This window comes from Pristis pectinata, chromosome 5, assembly GCF_009764475.1.
Source record: "Pristis pectinata isolate sPriPec2 chromosome 5, sPriPec2.1.pri, whole genome shotgun sequence".
Lineage (NCBI taxonomy): Eukaryota > Metazoa > Chordata > Chondrichthyes > Rhinopristiformes > Pristidae > Pristis > Pristis pectinata.
The window spans coordinates 57,611,406-57,635,178 of NC_067409.1; the positions used below are offsets into that span (position 1 = coordinate 57,611,406).

Here is a 23,773-nt window from a genome sequence, read left to right on the forward strand (position 1 = left end):
TATACTTGGAAAATTACGTTGGCAGACAAAGCATGTTCTTGTACTCAGATGAGACTATAGAATGACACAGTGTAGTGCATCATATGTGTTTTTTTGCCATTTTGAAATATAACATCCTATTTACTATTTTTTTGTTCTTCTATTATATAATTTACCTATACTGTGTACAGTATTTCATAACAAAAAAAAACAAAATGCTGGAGGAACTCAGTGGCTCAGGCAACATCTGTGGAGGAAAATGGACAGTCAATGTTTTGAGTCCAGATCCTTTATCTAGATTGAAAGAGTAGGTAAGAGGGGAGGTAGGCGGAGACTGGGAGGTGATAGGTGGAGGCAACAAAGGGCTGCAGAGGATGGAATCTGATAGGAAGGGAAGGTGGAGCATGGAGCCACATAAGGGAGGTGAGGTGGGCAGATGGGAAGAATGGGGGGCGAAGGGGCCACTCTTCCCTCCTCCATCTGCTTATCATCCCTCCTCATCTGGATCCATCTATTGCTTGCCAGCTCTTTCTCCACCCCAGACCTTCACCTCTTTATAGTAGCTATCTCCCCTCTAATCTGCATGTCCACTATTCTTCCAGAAATGAAGCAGCCTCTAAGGTTTAACCTAGTTCCAAAAGGGGGTCTTAAAAGTGGGCATTTAGGAGCATCCATACAATAATTGGTGCAGTTCAACATAATCGAGTCCTTTGCTGTTCTGTAACCATCAACCAAGTCATCTGTGTTATTTAAAGTATACAAACTCAGCTTTATTAGAATTAGAATCAGAATTAAGTTTATATCACTGACATATGTCATGAAATTTGCTGTTTTGTGGCAGCAGTACAGTGCAAGACATAAAGACATAAAAATTACTATAAGTTACAAAAATAGTGTACGAAAGGAATAACGAGGTCATGTTCATGGGTTCATGGACCATTCAGGAATCTGATGGCGGAGGGGAAGAAGCTGTTCCTGAAACATTGAGTGTGGGTCTTCAGGCTCCTGTACCTCCTCCCCAATGGTAGTAACGTGAAGAGGACATGTCCCAGGTGGTGAGGATCCTTAATGATGGATGCCATCTTCTTAAGGCACTGCATCTTGAAAATGTCCTCCATGGCGGGAAGGGTTGTGTCCGTGATGGAGCTGGCTGAGTCTACAACCCTCTGCAGCCTCTTGCAATCCTGTGCATTGGAGCCTCCATACCAGGCGGTAATACAACCAGTCAGAATGCTCTTCACCGTACATCTGTAGAAATTTGCAAGAGTCTTTGGTGACATACCAAATCTCCTCAAACTCCTAATGAAGTAAAGCTGCTGGTGTGCCTTCTTCATGATTGTATCAATGTGTTGGGCCCAGGATAGATCCTTTGAGATGTTGATGCCCAGGAACTTGAAGCTATTCACCCTTTCCACTGCTGGCCCCTCAATGAGGACTGGTGTGTGTTCTCCCGACTTCCCCTTCCTGAAGTCCACAATCAATTCCATAGTCTTGCTGACACTGAGCGTGAGGTTGTTGTTGCGACACCACTCAACCAGTCAATCTAACTCATTCCTGTATGCCTCCTCATCGCCACAGAGATTCTGCTGACAATTAGTCTATCTATCTAACTAAAATGTTTAAAATTACCACATGATCAAGTCTTAATAGTCCTATCATGTGAGGAGACTAAAGCAGACATGATAGTCTAACCAGGGGCTAGCCAAGGTCTTACGATAGGAGAAAGAGGCATTCTTCATGTGCTTGTGATGCTGCTGCAAGCAAGTTTTTCATTGTACTTGAATCTCACCGTACTTGTGCATTGACAATAAACTCGACTTGACTTGCTCTGTATATACCTCAAAACCTGTTTGCTTTAACTAAAGTCTCAAAGTTTTTGACAGATATCTTCACAGACTGCTGCACCAGAATACTTTGCTATCTGCCTTTCACCAAGTCTTCTACACTCTACATTCCCAAATTTTATATATATTTTAAGGCCATCCACAATCGTGCAGACCTTTCAATCAAAACTCACAACAACTTGTGGCCACATTTTGGGGTGGGGTGCAAGTTTTAATTTTGAGGCAATGGACAAATTGACAGCAAAATGTAAATCAGCAAGGACAATTAAGATGGATGAATGGCTCATTAACTATTCATTTCATTCAAGCATAGGAATGTGAATTTTTTTTGTTAATTTAAATTCCCGGCAAATTATAGGCTGATGAGACTTACATCAGTAATGGAGAAAATATTGGAAAAGATTCTTAGGGATACGATTTACTCACAGTTGGGAAAACATGGACTTATTAGGAATAGTCAGCACGGCTTTGTGCGGGAGAGGTCAGGTCTCACAAACGCTTGAGTTTTATGAGGAGGTAACAAAGATGATTGATAAGGGATAGGGCAGTAGATGTTGTCTGCATGGACTTTAGTAAATTATTTGACAGTATCCCTTATGGTAGACTGATCCAAAAGATTAAGTCACATGGGATCCCTGGTGGGTTGGTAGGTTGCATTCAAAATTGTCTTGGTTCATAGAAGACAGAGAGTAGTGGTGGAGGGATGTTATTCTGACTGGAGGTATGTGACCAGTGATATTCCGCAAAGATCAGTGCTGGGACCTCTGTTTGTTAAATAAATGATTTGGACAAAAATGTGGGTGATCAGATTAAGTTTGCAGATGACACAAAAATTGGTAAAATTGTGGATAGTGAGGAAGGTTGTCAAAGGATACAGATCAATTGGAAATTTGGGTGGAGAAATGGCAGATGGACTTTTATCTGGACAAGTATGAGATGGTACATTTTGGAAGGTCAAATGCAAGAGAAAAGTATATCGTAAAAGGCAAGGTCCTTAGGAGCATTGATGTTCAGAGGGATCTTGGGGTGCAAGTCTATAGCTCCCTGAAAGTGGCAACACAAGTGGACAGAGTGGTAAAGAACGTATACAGCATGCATGCCTTTATTGGTCAGGGAACTGAATATAAAAGTTGGCAGGTCATGTTGCAGCCATATAAAATTTTGGTTAGACCACTTTTGAAGTATTGTGTCCAGTTCTCTGCCACATTACAGGAAGGATTTGAGGCTTTGGAGAGGTACAGAAGAGGTTTACTAGGATGTTACCCAGATTGGCAAGTATTAACTATAAGGAGGTTAGACAAACCTGGATTATTTTTGCTGGAACACAAGAGACTGAGGAGCAACCTGATAGAAGTGTATAAAATTACAAGAGGCATAGAATGGGTAGATGGTCAAAGTCTTTTTGCCAGAATGGAAATGTCAAAAACTAGAGGGCATAGTTTAAGTTGAGAGGGGGTTCTTTTAAGGGAGAATTATGAAGCAAGTTTTTTTTACACAGAAGATGGTAGGTGCCTGGAATACACTGCCAGGGGAAGTGGTGGGAGCAGATATGACTTAAGGAGCATTTAGACACATATATGAACAGGCAGGGAGTAGAGGGAAATGGACCTTGTGCAGGCAGGTGGGATTAGTTTAGACTGGTATCACAGTGCAAACATGGTATGCCGAAGGGCCTGTTCCTGTCCTACGTTCTGATATGTTCGATCTAATTTGCCAACTAGCTCCATTCTGATTGTCCCGCCTCCTACCCACACGTTTACAGCAGCCAAATAACCTACCAACCAATGCATTTTGGAATATAGGATGAAGCAGGAGCACCTGGGGTAAATCACAGAGAGAAGGTGCAAACAGCACAGAAGGTCAGAATCAAACCCAGAGCTATGCGGCTGCAACATTGACTTTAAATCTGATTTGTTAATCTCGAGTTTGTTTCATTATTGTTTAAAGATGCCCAAAATTAGAACTGATTTACTCCGAAATTTATGTTTTGAGCTCTATTTCAGCTGATTTGCTTCAATATCAAGTTAAAAACAAGCTGAAAAAGCACTCAAAAATGTCTAAAACAGTGAAAGCCGACTTGGGAGATCCTTAACAAAGAACAAACTGCCGGAGGACCTGCATTAGCCCCGATGCAGGGTTGCGATCTGAAAGCTCTGCCTCCATAGGCGCTGCTCGACCCACTCCAGCAGTTTGTTTTTTTTGCTCCAGATTGCAGCATCTGCGGTCTCTTGCGTCTCCTTGGAAGATCCTTATTCCGGTTGGTCTGCTGATTTTGTAGGGATTCAGACAACCCAACACCGAGCGCCGAGCTGACGGACCCTCCCTGCCGCAGGGCGCAAGGGCTCGGCCCGGGACACACTCCGGCACCGGGCGTGTAGCCGCGCCCACTCGCAAGTGTGCGGTTGCGCACAGATGGCCGATGACGCAATCGATCCCAGAGTTCAGTGCTGCCGTTGCCCTGAATCATGTCGGAGAAGAAGGCGCCGGTTGACTTGGGTTTGCTGGAGGAGGATGATGAGTTCGAGGAGTTTCCAGCGGAAGGTGAGGACCATTTATTCCGTGTCTCCCGGGGGAGAGTGAGGAGGGGAGGGGGTATCAACGTGTGACTGGTCTCCATTCTCCCTCTCCCCGACGGGTTTGGCCCAGAGGGGCAACAGGATATCCGAGGCGCCGGGCCCGAGCGGCCGCAGAGAGGGAGCCTGGCTCTGGCCGGGGCCTGACCTTCCTCCGCACCTCGCCACTCCGGTGGAGACACGACAGACTGCCGATGCTGGAGTCTGGAGCACAGATCAAGTGCTCCTTTTGGGAATCAGGTGGAGGTGCAACGAGGCGATAAGAGTTTTGGGCGAATGTTCCTGTGACACAAGGTGATCGTCCAGCGTCCAAAATTGGAGAGATTATGAGCTGTCGAATACGTTGAAATCAAGGTCTTAATTGAACCATTGAATGAATTGTGGATGGAATTTTTCTTATAGTGTTACGGAAGCAAATGTGATGTGTAAGTGAACTGTGGCCGGTGCAGAGAAAATTTAAAAGGTAATAAAAATGCTGAAAGTCTAAAACAGAATGGGAATACTGCGATTTGAGTAACTGAAAACTACAGACAAGTTCAAGTTTTCTTCATCAGATCTTTACAGTCAAGCACAGCAAATGAACTGTGGTAACAAAAATAGGTTGCTGGAGTTACTCAGGTCAGACAGTATCAATAGAGGGAGAAATATTTAATGTGTTAGGATGAAGAACTTTCATCAGATTTAGGAAAAGTTAGTAATCAAGCAAGTTTAAAGGTGGAGAGAGCAAAGGGAATGTCTGTGATGGGGTGGAAAACAAGAAACTGACATAAACGTTGTGGTGCTGAATGTGCCACAAACAGGAGTATAGTATCAAACAGAAATTTTGTGAAGTCGATTGCAGAATAAAAATTGCCCAGAATATTGGAGATAACTACCAAGCTTTCAGTATTGTGTCATGTGTTCTTGTACAGTCCTTTGAGATGAATAGGCTTCAGTTTTGCATCTTATACAAAAGGGATCATCCCTGACACAGTAGCCATCCTTTGGTACTGCGCTGGTGTTGGCTTAGATTTTTGTACTGGATGGGAGACTTCAGAGACCTTAAGAAGAGTTTAAACTAAATGGGCCTAGGAGGAGGCACAAGCATGCAGCAGTAGATAAAGGAATAACATGCAATGGAGGAAAAGGAGTGGGATGGAAGATAGCACTAGAGTAAAAAGTACCGGCCATCCCTGAGTAACAAATGGGTTCTGTCTTTACAGATGTCCTTAAGTTAATTTTGGCTGTAAGTGGGAAAATACACAAAAACCACTTTGTGGTAACCATACCTCCACAGTATTGTAATGATTGGCATCAAAAGTACATGAAACTGATAAAATACACTTACTAAAAGTGGAGTGAGGGAGCAAACTAGTTCTGGTGTTAGTAGGGTTGAACATATGTCAGACTTTTGAATTTAATAATATTAAGGGAGCTCATTCATATGTAGGGGTGCCCATTAGTCAGTCGTTCATAACCCGGAGAAGGCCTGTATTGCACTTTTGGGTGGCAGCATACAGTCTGAGAAAGACATGTATGTGTGTAAACATACAAAGTGTGGTGAATAGGTTTAGTAGGCTGTGGATAGAAACAGCTTTGTGCAGGTGTGATGTAGCAATGATAACTAAAACATAGCTCATAAAAGAGAGGACTGGACATTAAATATTCATGGATACTTGGTGTTCAGAAAATTTATGGAAAGTGAGATGGGAAGAGTAACAGTATCATTAAAGAATACATTATAGTGCTAGAGAGTGAATTAGAAGGCATTGCTAATATACTTAATGTATACTTGGTCTGCCCTAATGAGATGCAGTTTATCTTTGGAGAAGCAGAGGTTGTAGCAATTTCAGAGGAGTCAAAATTGATAATAAGGAAAGAATAGGCTGGCTGTGCTTAAACTGATCCAGATGGCATACACCTTGGTCTGGGAAATAGGGCTGGAGATTGCAGAGGGTTTGATGTAATTTTTTAATCCTCCCTGGAGGACAGGAGAATGACAGATATGACACATCAGAAAAGGATATGACGACATGCCAGACAGTTATAGCTGGGAAGCTTTTAGAAATTATTAGGGAAGTATTAATAGATACTTCATCACAAAATTCAAGAGAGTCAAACATTATTCACCTTTAATAAATTCATCAGAGCTCTTTGTTATTACTTAACTTTCTCTGATGAAGTAATAGAGATCTTGAGAATGCAGTAACTGTTATCTATGTGGATTTTCTGGTGTCATTTGGAGACTTAAGAATCTAGTTAACAATATTGACGCCCATAGTCAGAAACAACATAGGTTAGAAGAACAATGGTTCAAGGACTAAAAACCACAGTTAGAGTAAATGGACCATAAATTAAAACATCAATAAAAATGGGAGTAAACTGTTTGGCTCTTGAGCTGCTCTAATATTCAACAAGAAAATAGTTGATTCTATGGCTGTCCCTGTCAAGAGAGGCTAGATAGATTGGGTGTATATTGAGAAGCAGCCAGCATAATCAAAGACACCACCCATCTGGGTCATTCTCTCTTCTCTCCTCTCCCATCAGGCAGAAGATACAGGAGCCTGAGGGCACATGCCACCAGGCTCAAGGACAGTTTCTATCCCACTGTGATGTAACTATTGAACGGTTTCCTTATATAATGAGATGGACTCTTAACCTCACAATCGACCTTGATATGACCTTGCACCTTATTGTCTACCTACAATGCAATTCCCTGTAGCTGTGACACTTTACTCTGTATTCTGTTATTGTTTTTACTTTGTACTACCTCAATGCACTGTGTAATGAATTGATCTGTATCAATGGTATGCAAGACAAGTTTTTCACTGTACCTCAGTACAAGTGACAATAATAAAACAATGCCAATACCAAATCTGTTGATCTCAATTGACAGCCTCCACAGCCCTCTGGGCTAGAGAATTCCAAAGATTCATCACTGAGTAAAGAAATTTCCCTTCATTTTGATTTCTGGTCACCTATTTTGATACTTTGACTCTCTAATTCTAGATTCCTTAGCCAGGAGAAACATCCTTCCGATATCTACCCTCTGGAACCTTCTATGAGTTTTAGTTGTCTTTCACATTGGGAAAATAGAGAGGCAGTAGTGTTTCCCTAGAGGTCAGTGTAAAGATTTTTTTGTTTTGATATATTAAAAGGTTGGGCATGGGTGCATGTTGTAAAATTTCAAAATGTGAAGACCACCCCACACTTGGAAATCTGGGCAAAGGCTCGCTAATAGTCAGATGACATGTAATACAAAAGTGTGAAGGAATACATTTTGAGAGAAATGAGATAATTATATGCACATAGGCACCATTTTAAAGGGTGTGCAGGACCTAGCGATCTATGTGTGCATAGTCATAGAGTTGTACAGCATAGAAACGGGCCCTTTGGCCCAAATTGTCCATGCCTACCTGAGCCAGTCACATTTGCCTATGTTTGCCCATATCCCTCTAAATCTTTCCCATTTATCCTCGTCCCTCCTCAGTCCACCAATCACCTCAGAATCCTTTCTTGCTACTCCCCTTCTCTCTCAGCTGGCCACCTCACCTCTCCACTCTCAGTTTTGATGCAGGGTTTTGACATGAAATGGTGACAATTTCTTTCCTCCCACAGATGCTGCTCGACCCACTAAGTTCCTCCAGCAGATTGTTTGTTGCTTTATTAATGTACTTGTCTAGATTTCTTTTCAATATTGTGATTGTACCTGCCTCCATTTCTGCTAACAGCTCATCGCATGTACTCATCACCCTCTGTATGGAAAAACTTGCCCCTCAAGTCCACTTTAAATCTTTCCCCTCTCACTTTTAACCTATGCCCTCTAGTTTTAGACTTCCCTACCCTGGGAAAAAGATTGTGACCATCCACCTTATCTATGTCTCTTATGATTTTATAAACCTCTGTCACCCCTCAATCTCCTTTGCTCCAGGGAAGGCAGTCCCACCTATCCAGTCTCTCATAATTTAAGCTCACCAGTCCCAGCAACATCCTTGTGAATCTTTTCTGCCCCCTCACTAGCTTAATCACATCCTTCCTAAGCTAGGCTACCAGAACTGCATACAAGATTCCAAGTGTCCTCACCAGCGTCTTGTACAGCCAAAATGTGTCATCCCAACTCTTGTACACAATGTCCTGTTCAATGAAGGCAAGCATGTCAGACGCCTTCTTCACCACTTTGTCTACCTGTGTTCTTTTAATCATTGGTGTAATGCAAGAAACACAGCAGCCAATTTGTGTATAAGATCTCACAAACGCTAATAAAATGGTAATCAGGTAATGTTTTAACTGACATTGATTGAAGAATATGCATTGGCCTCAGGACCCTGAGGAGAGCTTTCCTAATCTTTGAAATAGTACTATGGGATCCGTTGCCCCTCACCCAAGAGACTAGATGAGGCCTCATTGGGGCTCTTTAAAGGAACTGGATAAGCAGTTGAAGGAAAATAGTTTGAATGGCTAAGGGAAAAAGGCAGGAAAATAGGACTGAATTCATTACTGTACAGAGAGGCAGCATGGACTTGATGGGCTGAATAACTACCACCTGTGCTGTAACAATTCTGATCCTGAGACTTGAACTCACAGCCTTCAGACTCCGGTTACCAACTGAGCCACAGCTGATGCCTAATAAACACCATCAAAACACATTTTAACTTGCCCTTTATTTCCCTGCTGTTATGAGGTCCTGCTGTGTGCAAGTTGGCTGCTGCATTTGCCAACATAGTGAAAATCGAAAGTAATTTGTGAACACTTTTTCATGTTCTTAATGTGTTTTGTAATAAGCTTACTCTTGCTAAGAATGTCTTATGGCCATTTAATACAGCTTCATGTGCTCTAAAATTCATTCATATTGTGCAATTGCCTTTTTTTTTAATTCAGATCAATTTTTGTTTGCTGATGTCACATGTAGGGGGAGAAGCTCTTGTATAGGTAGTCTATGCTGCTCACTGACTTTGGCTGGTGAAATTTCTATAACTAAAACTAATTTGTGTAGCATTTGAATTGCATTTAAATGTAGTTTTCACAGTTAAGTTTGCATAGTTTGTAGTTCCACTGCTCATCTAGCATTGGTAACCACCAAAACTGTTCTGTCCTTGTGCAGTAGTAACCTCCTCAATTTGGAAGTAAAGAATTATAGGGGAATTAAATTCAACAAAAGCTTTTCATTTATCTTGATTTTCTCCAAATGTGATGAGAAGTAAAATTAATCAAAAAATAATTTCAACTGAGCGGTAAATTAGTATAATGATTGCCAAATGGTTATTAAAATTTCAGTACCTAACCAGTTAGCCCCAAGCAAAGAATTGGTCTCGTATTTAGTCAGATACTTAATGGAAACCAATTTTTCTCAAGTCAAGCGAAGAATTCTATAGCAGTGCCGCAGTGAAATAACCACATTCCCTTGTTTCATAATCACCTTTTTTCCTCATGTAATTATATATGGCATTAATTTGTGCTCAAAGAAATTTTCCTTTATTAATGTAGCATGTTAACTTAATAGACTGTATTCATAAATCTGGATTGATGTCAATTCTTTTAGCAAAAGCTGCTAATATACTTAAGTTTTTACTGTATTTAAACATTTCTCTACCTCTTCAATGCTGAATCTTGATATTTTGCACACCACATCAAGTTACTGAAATTTCTATTAAAACTAATAACAAAGTGTGCATTGCAGTGAAACTTTGTTTGCTGTCTCTAGTAATGTGTTGGATATTACAATTTCAACTATTATTACTGCTCCCTGTGCATTTGACACAGCATGGATAGAGATGCTTGGTCAGCATTCAGATTTTGGAGTCTTTGTAAAAAAAAAACATTTTGAAATAACTTGGTGTGTTCATTAATTTTGAAGGAGTATTGCCAAATTGGTTGACCTTAAATCTGTCAATCCTCCTTCCTGACATATGGGGCCATGGCTTCTTGTGTACTAATTGTCCACAAATGCTTCAAGCAAGTGGCCACTCTTCACATATAAACTTGCGTAGTCTTTGTATTGTCAGAGAGCAGCTCAAAAGTGTCCTCACAGATTTCCATGTGCTATAGCAAAAGCCAATAAATGGCCATCACGACTAAGGATTCTGGTAGATTCTTTCACTCCTTCTGCTTTGGCTGTGATCGGACTCCCCGATTTGATTATACATTATCAAGTGATACTTTGCATGGTAGAATCATGGAGTAATGGCGCAAAATATGTGTATTCCCTGGATCTCCTTCTGACCTCTCTGCAGTGTTTGAATTGATTGTGTCATGATAGACAATAATTGCTGCTTGTTGTTTCAGTCCATGGAATTACTCCAGTGTCATTCAACTAATGTTCATCTGAACATTGCCATCGTGGATGAAAGTGTGTTTATTTGTCACAACATGGCAACCACAGATTGTAACATTTTGTCCTCTTTTGCTCTGTTATGTTACTTTCCCAGCAATACCATCTCAAAAGAACATGTAAACTATCCTTAAACTATTAAATCTAAATGCTCAATTCCCCCCCCCCCCCACACACTTTTTTTCCACAACTTCATTATTTCATTCATCGCCACACGCTGTTGACTTCTGAACCTTGTATTTTGGGTGTATTTGCCTTGCTTTTAGTAATACATGTCCAATGGTCCTCTCTCCAAACACGTAACCTTCCTAGCTCCTTGTATCTGTCTGTTTCCAAAATATTTGAAAAGATATCTTTTCACCCATTCTTTTGGTCACTCCTGGTCCCTCCGTGCTGTTTTTTTGTATATTTACCAGTAATTTTGTATGGAATTTCACAATGCACAGCACAGAAATAGTCCAGCTAAGTCCTCTTTGAGCATTGTACCCTTTTAAGTGAACAAATATTACTTTGGATATCTTTGCAGTTAACTTTATCTGTAACATATTCGTCCATTGCATCAGTCAATTGACTCTTGAAAGCTATTGCTATCCTCCACAGCCTGTATAACATTTCTAAGTTTTGTCATGTGGAAGTATTTCAATCGTGCCTTGTAAACTCAAGTTCATCAGTTATAACAAGAAAGGCAGTGGTTCTAGCACCAATCCTGGGGACTACCTGCCTGTATAATAAATATTCACTCCTCTTCATTTTCTGTGTCTGAGCCAATTTTACATCCATGCTGGTAGCACTCCTTGAATTGAAATCATTAATTTGGCTGCTAAGCCTATCACACTGCACTTTATCAAATGCCTTTTGAAAGTCCAAATATGCAACATTGACAGCATAGAATCATAGAGAAACAGCACAGAAATGAGCCCTTTGGCTCATTACGTCCACATCGACCTTTAACCACACATTTACACTAAACCTATGTTAATCCCATTTTTATTCTCTCCACATTCTTTAAAAACTCCCCTCAGATTCTACCATTTACTTACAGTAGGGACAGTTTACACTGGCTAATTAACCAGTAAGCTGCATACCTTTGGGATGTGAAAGGAAGCCAGAGCACCCAGGGGAAATCCATGCAGTCACAAGGAGAACGTGCAAACTCTATGCAGACAACAGCCAAGGTCGGGATTGAACTCGGGTCTCTGGCACTGTGAAGCAGTAGCTTCCTGTTAAATTCAGGAAGTAATTGTTTATCTTGGATGTCAGCCTTGGTTCATAGTTATCATGTTTGCCTCCATCCCAAAAGTTGGAAGATAAGAAATAGAACGGGGAATTGGCCTTTGTCCCCTTGTACCTGCTCAGCCATTCAGTAGGATTATGCCTTCATATCCTTGATTCCCTTAATACCCAAATATCTATCCATCTGTCTTCAATATACTCAGAGACTATCCCTCAACCATCCTCAGGGTGAAAAAATTTCTTTTCACCTCAATCCTGAATGACAGCACCTTATTTTGAGATTGTGATCCCTAGTTCTAGATGCCCCAGCCAGGGGAAACACCAACTCTGCATTTATCCTGTAAAGCCCTTTAAGATTTTTTATTTCAGCAAGATCAACTGTTGTTTTCCTAAACTCCAGAATGTATAGGGTCAGTTTGTTTAATTTCTGCTTGTAGGATAATCCCAGGGAGGGTTCAGACTTCTCTCAAGACTGCTCTAGGTTGACATTCCAATGCATACTACATTGTCTCACAAACAAAAAGGCCCTTTCTGCCTTTGGTTGGTAAAAGATGCCGTGGCATTAGTCAACGAGCAAGCATGTTCTCTAGGGATGCTAGACAATATTTATCCCTGAAGCAACAGCCACATCTGATTCTTTTATTTCATTGCTGTATTTATGACATTGATATACATACATTTTCAGTTGTTTCTGTCCATTACAATAGTAAATACAATTAAAAGTATTGTAGAGCAACTCAAATTTTTTTTGTATTAATTGACTACCACACTTTTGACATTAGTGGTCAGCATTCAAAATGCAAAAACATGTCATTTATTATAATGTGCACTGTTCTTAGTCCTGTGTAAACCAATATTAGATATTGTCATTTACTTTTATTGGAAGGATGGGTATTTCGGTGATGTTTGTACTTTGATTCAAAACATTTTCAAGTGACTGTAGATCTTCTGAAGGTAGCTTTTCTCTTCACACTTTACTGTTTAGGTCATGTTAGACAATTGTATGCTTCATCAGCTTTCATTTGATTGTGTGTTTTTTAATATATAGACACAATTAACAGTTTTTCCCTATTTTCTCTATTGTAGGCTGGACAGGTTTAGATGAGGATGAGGATGCACATGTGTGGGAAGACAACTGGGATGATGACAATGTGGAGGATGACTTTTCTAACCAGTTAAGGTAAAATTCACTACCGGCCATCCTTGGGTTACAAATGCCCAACTTATGGACACCCATACATATGAACGAGCTGGTGTCAGCCAATGTGAGTTGAAGCAAAGTTATGTAAGGATGATTATCTATAGTAACATTAAGTATTCAACAGGATATGGCATAGGAAGAGAATTTCATGGTATTAGTGAACAGCTTGTTGAAGCCATCAGCTATAAAGCGTCAAATAGTACTTTTGTGCTGTATATCTAGGAGAACATGAAAGTTACAGTGAGGAAAAAAGCTGGTTCTAAAAGGGAAAAAAATCCGTAATCTTAAAGGTCATAAGACACTGTATTAGAGATTTTGCAACATGCATGTGTGGATTTCCCTACTGAACAAAAGTTAGTTAAATGTATGGGATGTACTTCCAACAATTGCAATGGTGGATGATTGTTTCAGGAAATTAAAATTGGAGAGGACATGATAGAATGCAAAGTAATGGAGTATGCATTATTGCCTTGACACTGGGAGTAATTGGATTTTTCTGGTCCTGTATTTTAACATTATTAGATGATTAGAAATATAAATAATTGACCATTAATCCTTTAAAAATTGAATAATTAGATAATTTAGAAAAATATGTGGGAGATAAGGTATAGAGAGATTGAATAGTGTGCCTCCATGGAATTTTAAAAAAAAGGCAGACCTGGTTAGCTGAGTGGCATTGTGTGCTGTGAGATTTCTAATTTTAATTGCAGGGCAGATTAATTTTTTCTCATTTCATGTCCTGATGTATAATTGTTTTTGGGGTGGAGTGTTTCTGGATTGAAACGTCTGTCATTTGGGGTTATGGGAATGCTTCCTACTTTTTATGATGACAGAGCAGCTATTTAATGGAGAAGATTGCTAAAGGGAGCACCTCACTGTTTTTAAAAATTAATTAAGTTTACTGCTTGGGAAAACATGTCATCCCTTCACCTGCAACTCCTGGTGATCTTTTGTCATAACGTAGATAGGACTGTCTATCAGCTGGGTCATTCAGATAGAGTTAACAGTATTCGTAGAAACTGGTAGGTGTTAATTCAATTTTCTTCAGCGAGCAAAAAACTGGTGATAATGAATTAGCTGCTGATTTTTGCTCCTTCAGTTAAGTCATTTGAACCAGGTGCAAAATCTCAGCAAATTCACTGTTAGTTCTTTTTCTTAGTAATGTAAAGGTAAAATTGCCCCTTTATTTGAAAGATTGAGTTTTAAAGTGAGTAATCCTGGATTGGAATTTTCTACCAGTCATGATCCTGAATGGCAGTTTCCTGAACTTCAGACCCAAAGTGATAGGTCTCTAGAGATTGAGAATGGAGTGATGAAATATCTCTTGTCGAGTCAGAATTGTTTATCTATTTTGATCTAAAAGTGAAAGAGATAGTACACTGTGTGCATTGTTTCCCTACTATAGTATTTCTCTTCAGTAAAAACTGCATATAGTTTGTGGTTTTGAGTTACATTTCCCCTAAGACACTTCAACTTTTCAACTTTTCATTTTGAAAGTATTTTCCCATTTTTGATCAGTTTATAAAATTTCATCTGTAGATGTTTTTCTATTTTAAACTTGGCTGAAGTCTAGACTCTTGAGATTCAGAAAAACTGATTCGACTTGTGTAGGTAATTTGTGGTGGGAATGAACAGAAGTGTTTAATTTAGTTCCCAACTAGTTTTATTCCAGCATATATATACTACTTCTATCCTTTGAAAGCAACAGAGTTCAACTGGTAAACAAATTTATTCCACAACAAAACTTTCTGCTCAACTTGAAACATTAAATCTTTCTTCCACAGATGTTGCCTCAAGTATTTCCAGCATTTTTGTTTTATTTAATATTTCATTGCAAATAATCTTGGGTTATTCTGTGGACACAAGTATTAGTTTATTTCCAGCATGTCATTTACAATACAAAGAATATTCTTATGTTGCGGTTTCTTGCCGCCTTTGGAATTTCTTTTTAGAAATGAAAGGAGTATTGTGATCCTAAGTATGATTTAACAAAATGTATTCAGTAGTATTTTTACCCTTTTTTTTGATGCATGTACTCAGTATTTTTTTCATGGATTTAATAAAAATATTGTAAAGAAATGAAAGAAGTCAATAGATAATGGGTTAATGCAGGCAAGTGCCATTGAGATAAGGTCAGCCACAATCTTATTGAAGGGTTGAGCAGGCATGAGGGGCTAAATGGCCTCCTACTGTTTCTAATTATGTTCTAATTTTTAGAGACTTTTGGATAGGTACATGGAGCTGAGAAAAATAGAGGGCTATGGGTAAGCCTAGTAATTTCTAAGGTAGGGACATATTCGGCACAGCTTTGTGGGCCGAAGGGCCTGAATTGTGCTGTAGGTTTTCTATGTTCTAATTTATTTTATAATATGTACTTAAATAGTCGATTCTAATCCAATCTGCCTAATTTGTTTGAACAAATTTCAGCCTACCTTGTTGAACACCACCTACCCCACCTATGGCAAGGTCTGGTGGTCTAATCAGCCCCTCAGAAGTCCTTCTTGATTCTGAGGGCAGTCAAATTGGGAAAGGCATGAGATCTTCACAAAGGAGAATTGATATTGTGAGGGATGTAGTGTTTATAAGAAAATTTAGATTCCATAGGAGAATAGGGTAAGGTGCCAGTTGCATGAGAATGGCTCAAAAAAAACATGGCTGTACATCACACACTACAGGTTGAAACTTTCTAGTCCGTAAGTCAGAATGCAATCAACTGAGATCACCATTGGATGAAATTACAAAAGTTGCACTGGTAGGTTAATTAGATGTAGTTTAGTACAGATTGTAGTTAATTTTAGATGTTGGTTAGATCTTAGTTTGAATTAGTTAATTAATACAGATCTATACTAGACCATGAGAATTGCCGGACCAGAGAGTTTCAACCTGTAGTATTCCATGCATAAAACTTTGAATAAATTTCCAAACTATATGTCATCTCCTTGGTCTTTTAAATAAATGTTTTACACTGCAATTCTGTTTTTAAGATGAAACAATATTAATGCAAATAACAACAAAAATATCAGTTGAATGACTCTACTCACCATCACATGAAGTGTGAAATTCTCAGAAGATGTTGCTATTAATCAGCCTACATCTGCAGCGCCCTTGTACATAAATATACATAAATGAAAAATGTCTTTTCATACATTTTGCACAGGACTTGAAACAGACTTCACTGTTTGAAGTTAATTTCATTTAAAAAAAATTACATAGGCTATGCATAGACTTTTACACCTAGCCTAGACTATGTTACCACTTAAATTAAAATCACTTACTTATAACTGTCAAAATGTCAGTGCAATTTATTCACTGTGTTCTGGATACTCTAATGGCATTTCATCAGGTTCAAGAGAACTTTCATGAGTCAAAGTCATAGGCTGAGGAGATTTAGGTTTGCTAGCCTTTTGAATAGATCCCTTTTGTCCACTTGTTTGCATGCCTACCTTCTCATGCAAAGAGTGTGAATGAAGAAGGTGAAACTGCGTTAGTTTGAACAGAAAAGCAATTTCATTGCTCAAGAAGTTTCAAGACAATTTTGAATTCTCTGAAATTTTTTGCAAGTTTCATGAGAATTCTGGATGCATAAATACTAGATAAACAAGAGTTTACTGTATGTGAATCTTTCAAGTAGTGCATATAAAATACTGGGAGCTTGTGCTTACTGCTTCTTAAAAATGCAACAGATCGTTGAATAAATTTTCCTGATATTAGTAAATGATTTTTTTAAACTCGTTTCTTCCCTTGAAATATAAATGCCAGTGGAATTAATTCATTGGGATCAGGAACAAAATAGAATGGTATACTCACTCTGTGCTGGAATTCTGAACTTTTCCAAGCAGTGCAGCTATTATATCCATTCAACAGATATGTACTTAACCAGAATTATGATTCTTTTACCTTGCCTCAATTCATGTGATCGTCCATTTTTATGATTGGGTTGGGAAGTGGTACTTCAGTTGTCCATCTACAGTTGAAGCTCTCAAGAATTTTTAAAATTTTATCTTCAGGATCTAGTTGTTGCTGTCAAGGTCAGCATTTATTGCCCTTACCTAATTGCCCTTGAGAAGGTGGTGGTGAGCTGCGGCATTAAACTGTTGCAGCCATTCTGACGAGGGAGCACTCCACAGTGCTATCGGGTAGGAACTTCCAGGATTTGGACACAACAACAGTGAAAGACTCTTAATATTTGTGTGCAGGTCAGCACGGTGTATGCCTTGGAGAGCAACCTGCAGAAAGCAATGTTTCCATACACTAGTCCTTGGTTGTAGATGTTGTGGGCTTGGGAGGTGCCACTGGAATAGCCGAAGAAGTAACTGCAGCATATGGTGTACACTGCAGCTCCCTGGCAGCAGTGTGGGTGGGGTTCCAATCAAATGGGTGCTTTGGCCTGATTTCAAACTCCCTGAGAGTTATCGGCACTGCACTCATCCAGGTAAGCAGAAACAATTCCATCACACTCCTTGTAAATGGTAGAAAAGCTATGGCATGTCAGGAGGTGAGTCTCTGACCTTTTATAACTATCATATTTGTGTGGCTGGTGCAGTTGTGTTTTGGAGAAGGTTGCACCCCATCATCAGATATTGATGGTGGGGACTTGGTGATGGTGTTGCCATTGAATGTTAAAGATAGGCAGAGGTAGTTAGCTGGATTCTTGTTGATCGTTATCTGGCACTAATATAGCATGACTGTCCTGAGGATGGCCTGGGACTAACAATCAGAGCTATCTTCCTTTGTGTGAGGTATGACTCCAGGCACTGGGGTGTTTTCCCTTTTGATGCCAGTTGACTTCAGGTTTACCACATTGCTTTGACATCACCTTTGGTCAAATGCTGCTTTGATGTTGAGAATTAATCTCTTTGAACTAAGGCTGTGATGACATCAGGAGCTAAGTAATCCAGGTCTATCCAACTCTTGAATTCAGTGCCTCGACTAACGAAGGCAAGCATGCCACACGCTGCCTTTACCACTCTATCAACCTGTGCAGCCACTTTCAGGGAGCCATGGATCTCATTGGAGGCTCATCCAAAAGGTTAAGATGCATGGGATCCACAGTTACTTGGCCGTTTGGATTCAGAATTGGCTTGCCCATAGAAGACAGAGGGTAGTGGTCGATGGGACTTATTCTGGCTGGAGGTCCGTGACTAGTGGTGTTCCGCAGGGATCTGTACTGCAACTTTTGCTATTTGTGAAATATATAAATGACTTGGATGAAAATGTGGATGGGTGGGTTAGTAAGTTTACAGACAATACAAAGATTGGTGGCATTGTGGATAGTGTAGAAGATTGCCAAAGGAATCAGTGGGATATAGATCATTTGCAGATATATAGGCAGACAAATGGCAGATGGAGTTTAATCCGGCCAAATGTGAGATGTTGCACTTTGGGAGATCAAATGTAAAGGGACAGTGCATTGAGTTCAAGAGTCTGGAAGTTACCTTGCAGCTTTATAAACTCTGGTTAGGCCACATCTGGAGTATTGCATTCAATTCTGGTCACCCCATTATAGGAAGGCTTTGGAGAGGATGCAAAAGAGGTTTACCAGGGTGCTGCCTGGATCAGAGGGCACATACTATAAGGAGAAGTTGGATGAACTTGGGTTGTTTTCTCTGGAGCGGCAGAGGGGAGACCTGATAGAGATTTATAAGATTATGCGGTGCATGGATAGAGAAGGTAGCTGGTATCATTTTCCCAGGGTTGAAATGACTTAATACTAGAGGGCCTGCATTTAAGGTGAGAGGAGGTAAGGTGAGAGGAGGTAAGTTCAAAGGAGATGCGCAGGGCAAGTGATTTTACACAGAGAGTGGTGAGTGCCTGGAATGTACTGCCAGGGATGGTAGTGGAGGCAAACACCTCAACTGTATTTAAGAGGCTCTTAGATAGGCACATGAATGTGCAGGGAATGGAGGGATATAGATATTGTATAGGCAGAAGAGATTAGTTTAGTTTGGCATTTAATTACTAGATTAATTCGTTCGGCACAACATCATGGACCGAAGTGCCTGTTCCTGTGCTGTACTGTTCAGTGTTCTATTTCGCATGTTTTCAGCCAGACCATACAACAGAGGATGTCCACATTGTGAAGACAGAACAGTCTCCACAAGGACAGTGTGATGGTCACTTGCAGTGCTATCACAGATAGATATGTTGGCCACTAGTAGATTGGTAAGCTCACGGTCCAAGTTTATCCCTTATTGATTCACTGACTACCTGCCACAAATGCAGACCGGCAGCTGTGTCCTTTGGGACAACCAGTTTGGTCAGTGGTAGTGCAACCAAGACACTCAAGAAGGAGAAGAACTGATTCATCAGCTGCAGGAGAACAGTAGATGGTAATCAAGCAGAGTTTTCTTAGCCATATTTGACCTGATGCCCTGAGACTTCAACGGGTCTGGAGCCAATGTTGAGGATTCCAAGGGCTACTCCATCCTCCCTATCTGCCACTGTGCTGCTGACTCTAGTCTACCCTGCCAGTGAGACAAGATGTATCCAAGGATTGTGATGGAGGAGTTTGCACATTGTTTGTTAGGTATGATTCTGTGTGTACAACAATGTCAGGGTAAATTAACCATTGATTCCCAGATATTTGAGGGGAACTTGGCAGTGCCCAAATTTGGTGCCTGGGTCAACATCTGGTGGTCAGTATCTGTTCAATTTCTGTTTAAATGTAGCAGTAATGATACAACTGAGTCAATTCCTCGGCCACTTCAGTGGGCATTTAAGCACCCACCATAGAGTGGGTCAGGGTTGTATGCAGGTCAGACTGGGTGAGGATGTCAGAATTCCTCCCCTGCAGGAGGAATTAGATTGGGTCAAATCCTCAACTGTCCTGAGATTGCTGGCCTACTCTTGGGTCATGCTGCTCTTTTCAATGAGGTCTAGAGCATCCCAATTTCCACTGGCACGTCCCCAGCACAGTGCAGGGCCTGTCTGACCATAACCAGCCAGGTGCACCAACAGAACAGCTTTGACAGATGGTAAGTCTCGACAGCTATCAAACATCAAAGATGCAATTGTTATTGAATGTTTGCAAATGGCAAAGACATTCACAAACATTCAAATTCACTTGTGGCCTGTTTCCTCTTAAATTAGAAGACTAGTATCACAAACACTAAAAAGGTTTAAGCAAATCAATTAAATCAAATAATAGCTCCACAAATCTTTTTTTTCTGCTCTGATTCCCATTCATTTTCATAGGACCTCTGTACTTGTGTCCATCCTAACCTGGCATAGGCTCAGGAGGCAGACATGAAAGGCACTACATAAAGTCAGTCATGTTCATGTCTACATTGTTAACTAGCTCACTTATTCTGGTAGCAGAACTATGAACTCTTTGTGGACCTGTGAAGTTTTTGAGGAACTTGGGTTTAAACTATTTGATATAACAAAAAAGTGCTTCCATCTGCCAAATTGCAGGAAACTCCCTTATTAATGTTGAAAGGTAATGTTGAAAGAATCACTGAACATGAATTTTGCTCTCTACAGTAGATTCAGTCATGTGCATTCCAATGATTGGCATTTTAAAATGCTGGACTAATTAGCACACTCTTGGGATAAAAGAGACCATCATTTGGCCATTCAAAATGTTTTTCAGCTTCAGAAAATATTTTGTAAACATTCATCATGCTTGTTTATAAAAAAGATGGATGTGCATTTATATAACACCTTCATAACCATTAAGAACATCCCCATGCTTTACAGCAAATTTTATGCCAAAAAATTGAGATGCAACACCACTACTTTGGGGGTGGGGGGTCAGTTCCAACTGATCTAAAGTGACTTTTTTTATATTATTAATATGGCTTGTTCCTAGCTTTTGTGAGCATGAAATCCCAGAATCATATATTGTAGAAAGAAGCTATTTGGGCTGATACTAACTTATCCAGTTAGTCTCACTTACCGGTTTTATTTTCTTTATAGACCAGCAATTTTTCTCCAAGTATTTGTAATTTTTGAAAGATGCTGCTGAATCTGTTTCCAAGCACTTGTTATGTGCTCCAGGTTGCAACAACCAGATCTAGGTTGGTTGTCGAGAAGATTAATTTATAAATGTTTTGGAAAATATCACAGCATCTGTGTAATGAAAATTTACAATTATCACCATTTCTCAGAAATGCCTTAGGGTAAACAGATTGGGTTTTGGTGGTGCAGAATATTGATCAGGAATTCATGGTTTTCAAAACCATGAACATTTTAGAAAGAATTTGAAATGTCTGTGGTTTCAAGATATCCAACTGAATTTATGATAAATATAATTGGCATCCTGAAGTGTTCATAGTTTTTCAACATATCCAAAACTGCTATTTTCCCATTCGGTATCCATGGTTATTTTGAAGCAGAGTTTTTCAAGACCCACCCTCTACCATATTAATATTGGAATTTTATCTTTGTCTTTTAGTAATTTATCCAACAGTTTGAAGGTCCTTGTTTTGTCATATCCTCTCCTGGTATCCAGATCTCTTCCTCCAAATGATTTTCAGTAGTTCCTTGTTAGAATAAACCTCATAGTAGATTGACAAAATCAAAACGTGTTGCGGAAACTTCTGCCTTAGTTCTTGTTAGCAGTTACATAAAAAGTGCTTTTGTACCTTTTTGTACCACATAGATGAGATGATTATAAGGGGATACTTTACATTATGGCATATTACTGTATCAGCCTTTATTTAATAAGTGAGCTAATCCCTTTTATTGGCATAAAACAACTTCTTAACTAAACTAAGTACATCATTATTACAACTCTTGCCAATGAAATCCTAGAGTATAGAGTTGTTTACATCTGAGAAGATGAGGAAAATAATGCTAAGGCTAAGTATTACCTACAATTCTGCCAAGCTGTACAAATTAAAAGATGGAGAGTAGTGGTGGGATTAATTACTATGGAGGAAGGGAATGCAACCTCGGAACTGTGTTTACTATTTACTATGGATCTTGAGTGTTAGCAGATCTAATGTTGTTTCAATTTTTTTTCCAGAGCTGAACTGGAAAAATTTGGATACAAGATGGAAACTTCATAGCTGAACCAGTGCTACAGGATATGAATGTCTCGAAGATGTAGAACAAAGAATTCTGCTTAATTTAAAATACTTGTGGCTGGAAGTATGCATTGTGGACAATGAAAAGTTACATAATATTCTGTTGCAAAGGGCAGTTTTTTCTCTTGAATTTTGTTTTATTTTCCTAAAATAAATTTCTTTGAAATGTAATGTGGTCTGTATTTAAGTTTCCCATACGTTATAATGGTCACATTATCAAAGAATTATGCTGCATCTAGCTGTGGACAAACCCAAAATTGTACAGGTTTCACCTAAGTTAATTTTCTAAGATCTAATAATCTAAGTTTCTAATAATTCTAAGATTGTAATAATCTAAGAGCAAGAGTTTACTTATCAAAGATTTTGGGTTTGAGGTGACACTGTTCGTATTTGTGTCATTTTTTTACATGCTGAACTCAAGTAGGCTGGGTCATAAATGTCATTTCAAAAGGAACTTTAAAGTTTATATGATCTAACTTTCATGTCATTTTAACTAGAGCAGCTTATTTGAACTCACTTTGAACAGGAGGGCTGGGTATTCAGCTTTAAGAAAATAAAATTCAACTTGTTGACCGAGCTTTTGGTTAACTTGTATTTCATCTTTTGGTTTGACATATATATCAATTGGTTTGACATTGCCTTTGTAGTACTTCCAGTAAGTTCCAAATTACAGGTGGCATATGCATTCAAGTTGCTGAAAGTGAAATACTAAAGAATGTAAAACAGTAGTAGAATAAAAAAAAATTCACAAACTGAAAAGACAACTTCAGGTTCAATGACAGGGTTCTGCACGATTAGTATTGGGACAGGGTAATTTCTGAATTATCAGTGGACTTTCTCAGCAGTTTAATTTTTGTACAGATTGTACCTATACAAAGGAGGAAATCATGTATCCATGATCCAACTTTGAGGCAGATGGGCTGAGTATCCTCTGTTGTATGTGATAATTTCCCCTGTACCTCAAATAAAACAGTTGTCTTATGTGATCTGGGGATAGAAGATAACTTCCCTCCGTTCTGATTTTTGTCAGTTCAGTGGTGGCTGAGACCAATGTGGGCGAACAGCAGACTCCTTCACAGTGCAGCAGGAGGTTGCTGATTGGGCGGGATGGCTAGTATGTGAGGTGGCCCACTCCTATTGTTTACACAGGATTTAGATAGGAGTGGACCACCTCACAAACTAGTCATCTGATGGCTGACACCATGTTCCCAAATATTCCTTCTCTATTTTGAGTGGTCATGGGTAAGAGGTTCACAGGAGCTGGTGGTAATATTGCATTTCCAAAGGCAATTTAGTCAACCATGTCTGCCAAGAGGTGGTTCCTGAGATATAGGAAGTGGTCCACGTTTTCCACGGTCTCATCATGAACCTTTATTATCGAAGGACAGCATAGAGAATCAGGAGCAGCTTAATAGAGGACCTTCGTTCATGTGGGTGTTGAGCATAAGCCCCATCCTCAATGCCTCAACCTGCCCATTTGGAGTCAGCTTTTGCCTTTAGTAAATTTCAAAATATAGTGTTCATGAATCACATTTATAATTCTGTTTGAAATTGTTTATTTTCCCAAAGGAAGATGTAATTATAAATTTATAACATAGAAAAGAATA

At 39.5% G+C, this 23,773-nt stretch overlaps 1 protein-coding gene across 1 annotated transcript; it reads left to right on the forward strand.

The window, feature by feature from the left end:
• The first annotated feature begins 4,211 nt into the window (after nt 1-4,211).
• Nucleotides 4,212-22,337, forward strand: sem1 (SEM1 26S proteasome subunit). Its single transcript, XM_052016155.1, has 3 exons — nt 4,212-4,364; nt 13,023-13,116; nt 22,106-22,337. The coding sequence occupies exons 1-3, from the start codon at nt 4,289-4,291 to the stop codon at nt 22,146-22,148; spliced, it is 213 nt and encodes a 70-aa protein (XP_051872115.1). The 5' UTR covers nt 4,212-4,288; the 3' UTR covers nt 22,149-22,337.
• The last annotated feature ends 1,436 nt before the right edge of the window (nt 22,338-23,773 follow it).

Excerpts from the sequence above, each read along its gene's own strand:
- sem1 (XM_052016155.1), top strand. The coding sequence starts at position 4,289 with ATGTCGGAGAAGAAGGCGCCGGTTGACTTGGGTTTGCTGGAGGAGGAT. Across the intron at positions 4,365-13,022 it reads CGAGGAGTTTCCAGCGGAAG|GCTGGACAGGTTTAGATGAG; the intron begins GTGAGGACCATT and ends TCTCTATTGTAG. Across the intron at positions 13,117-22,105 it reads GACTTTTCTAACCAGTTAAG|AGCTGAACTGGAAAAATTTG; the intron begins GTAAAATTCACT and ends TTTTTTTTCCAG.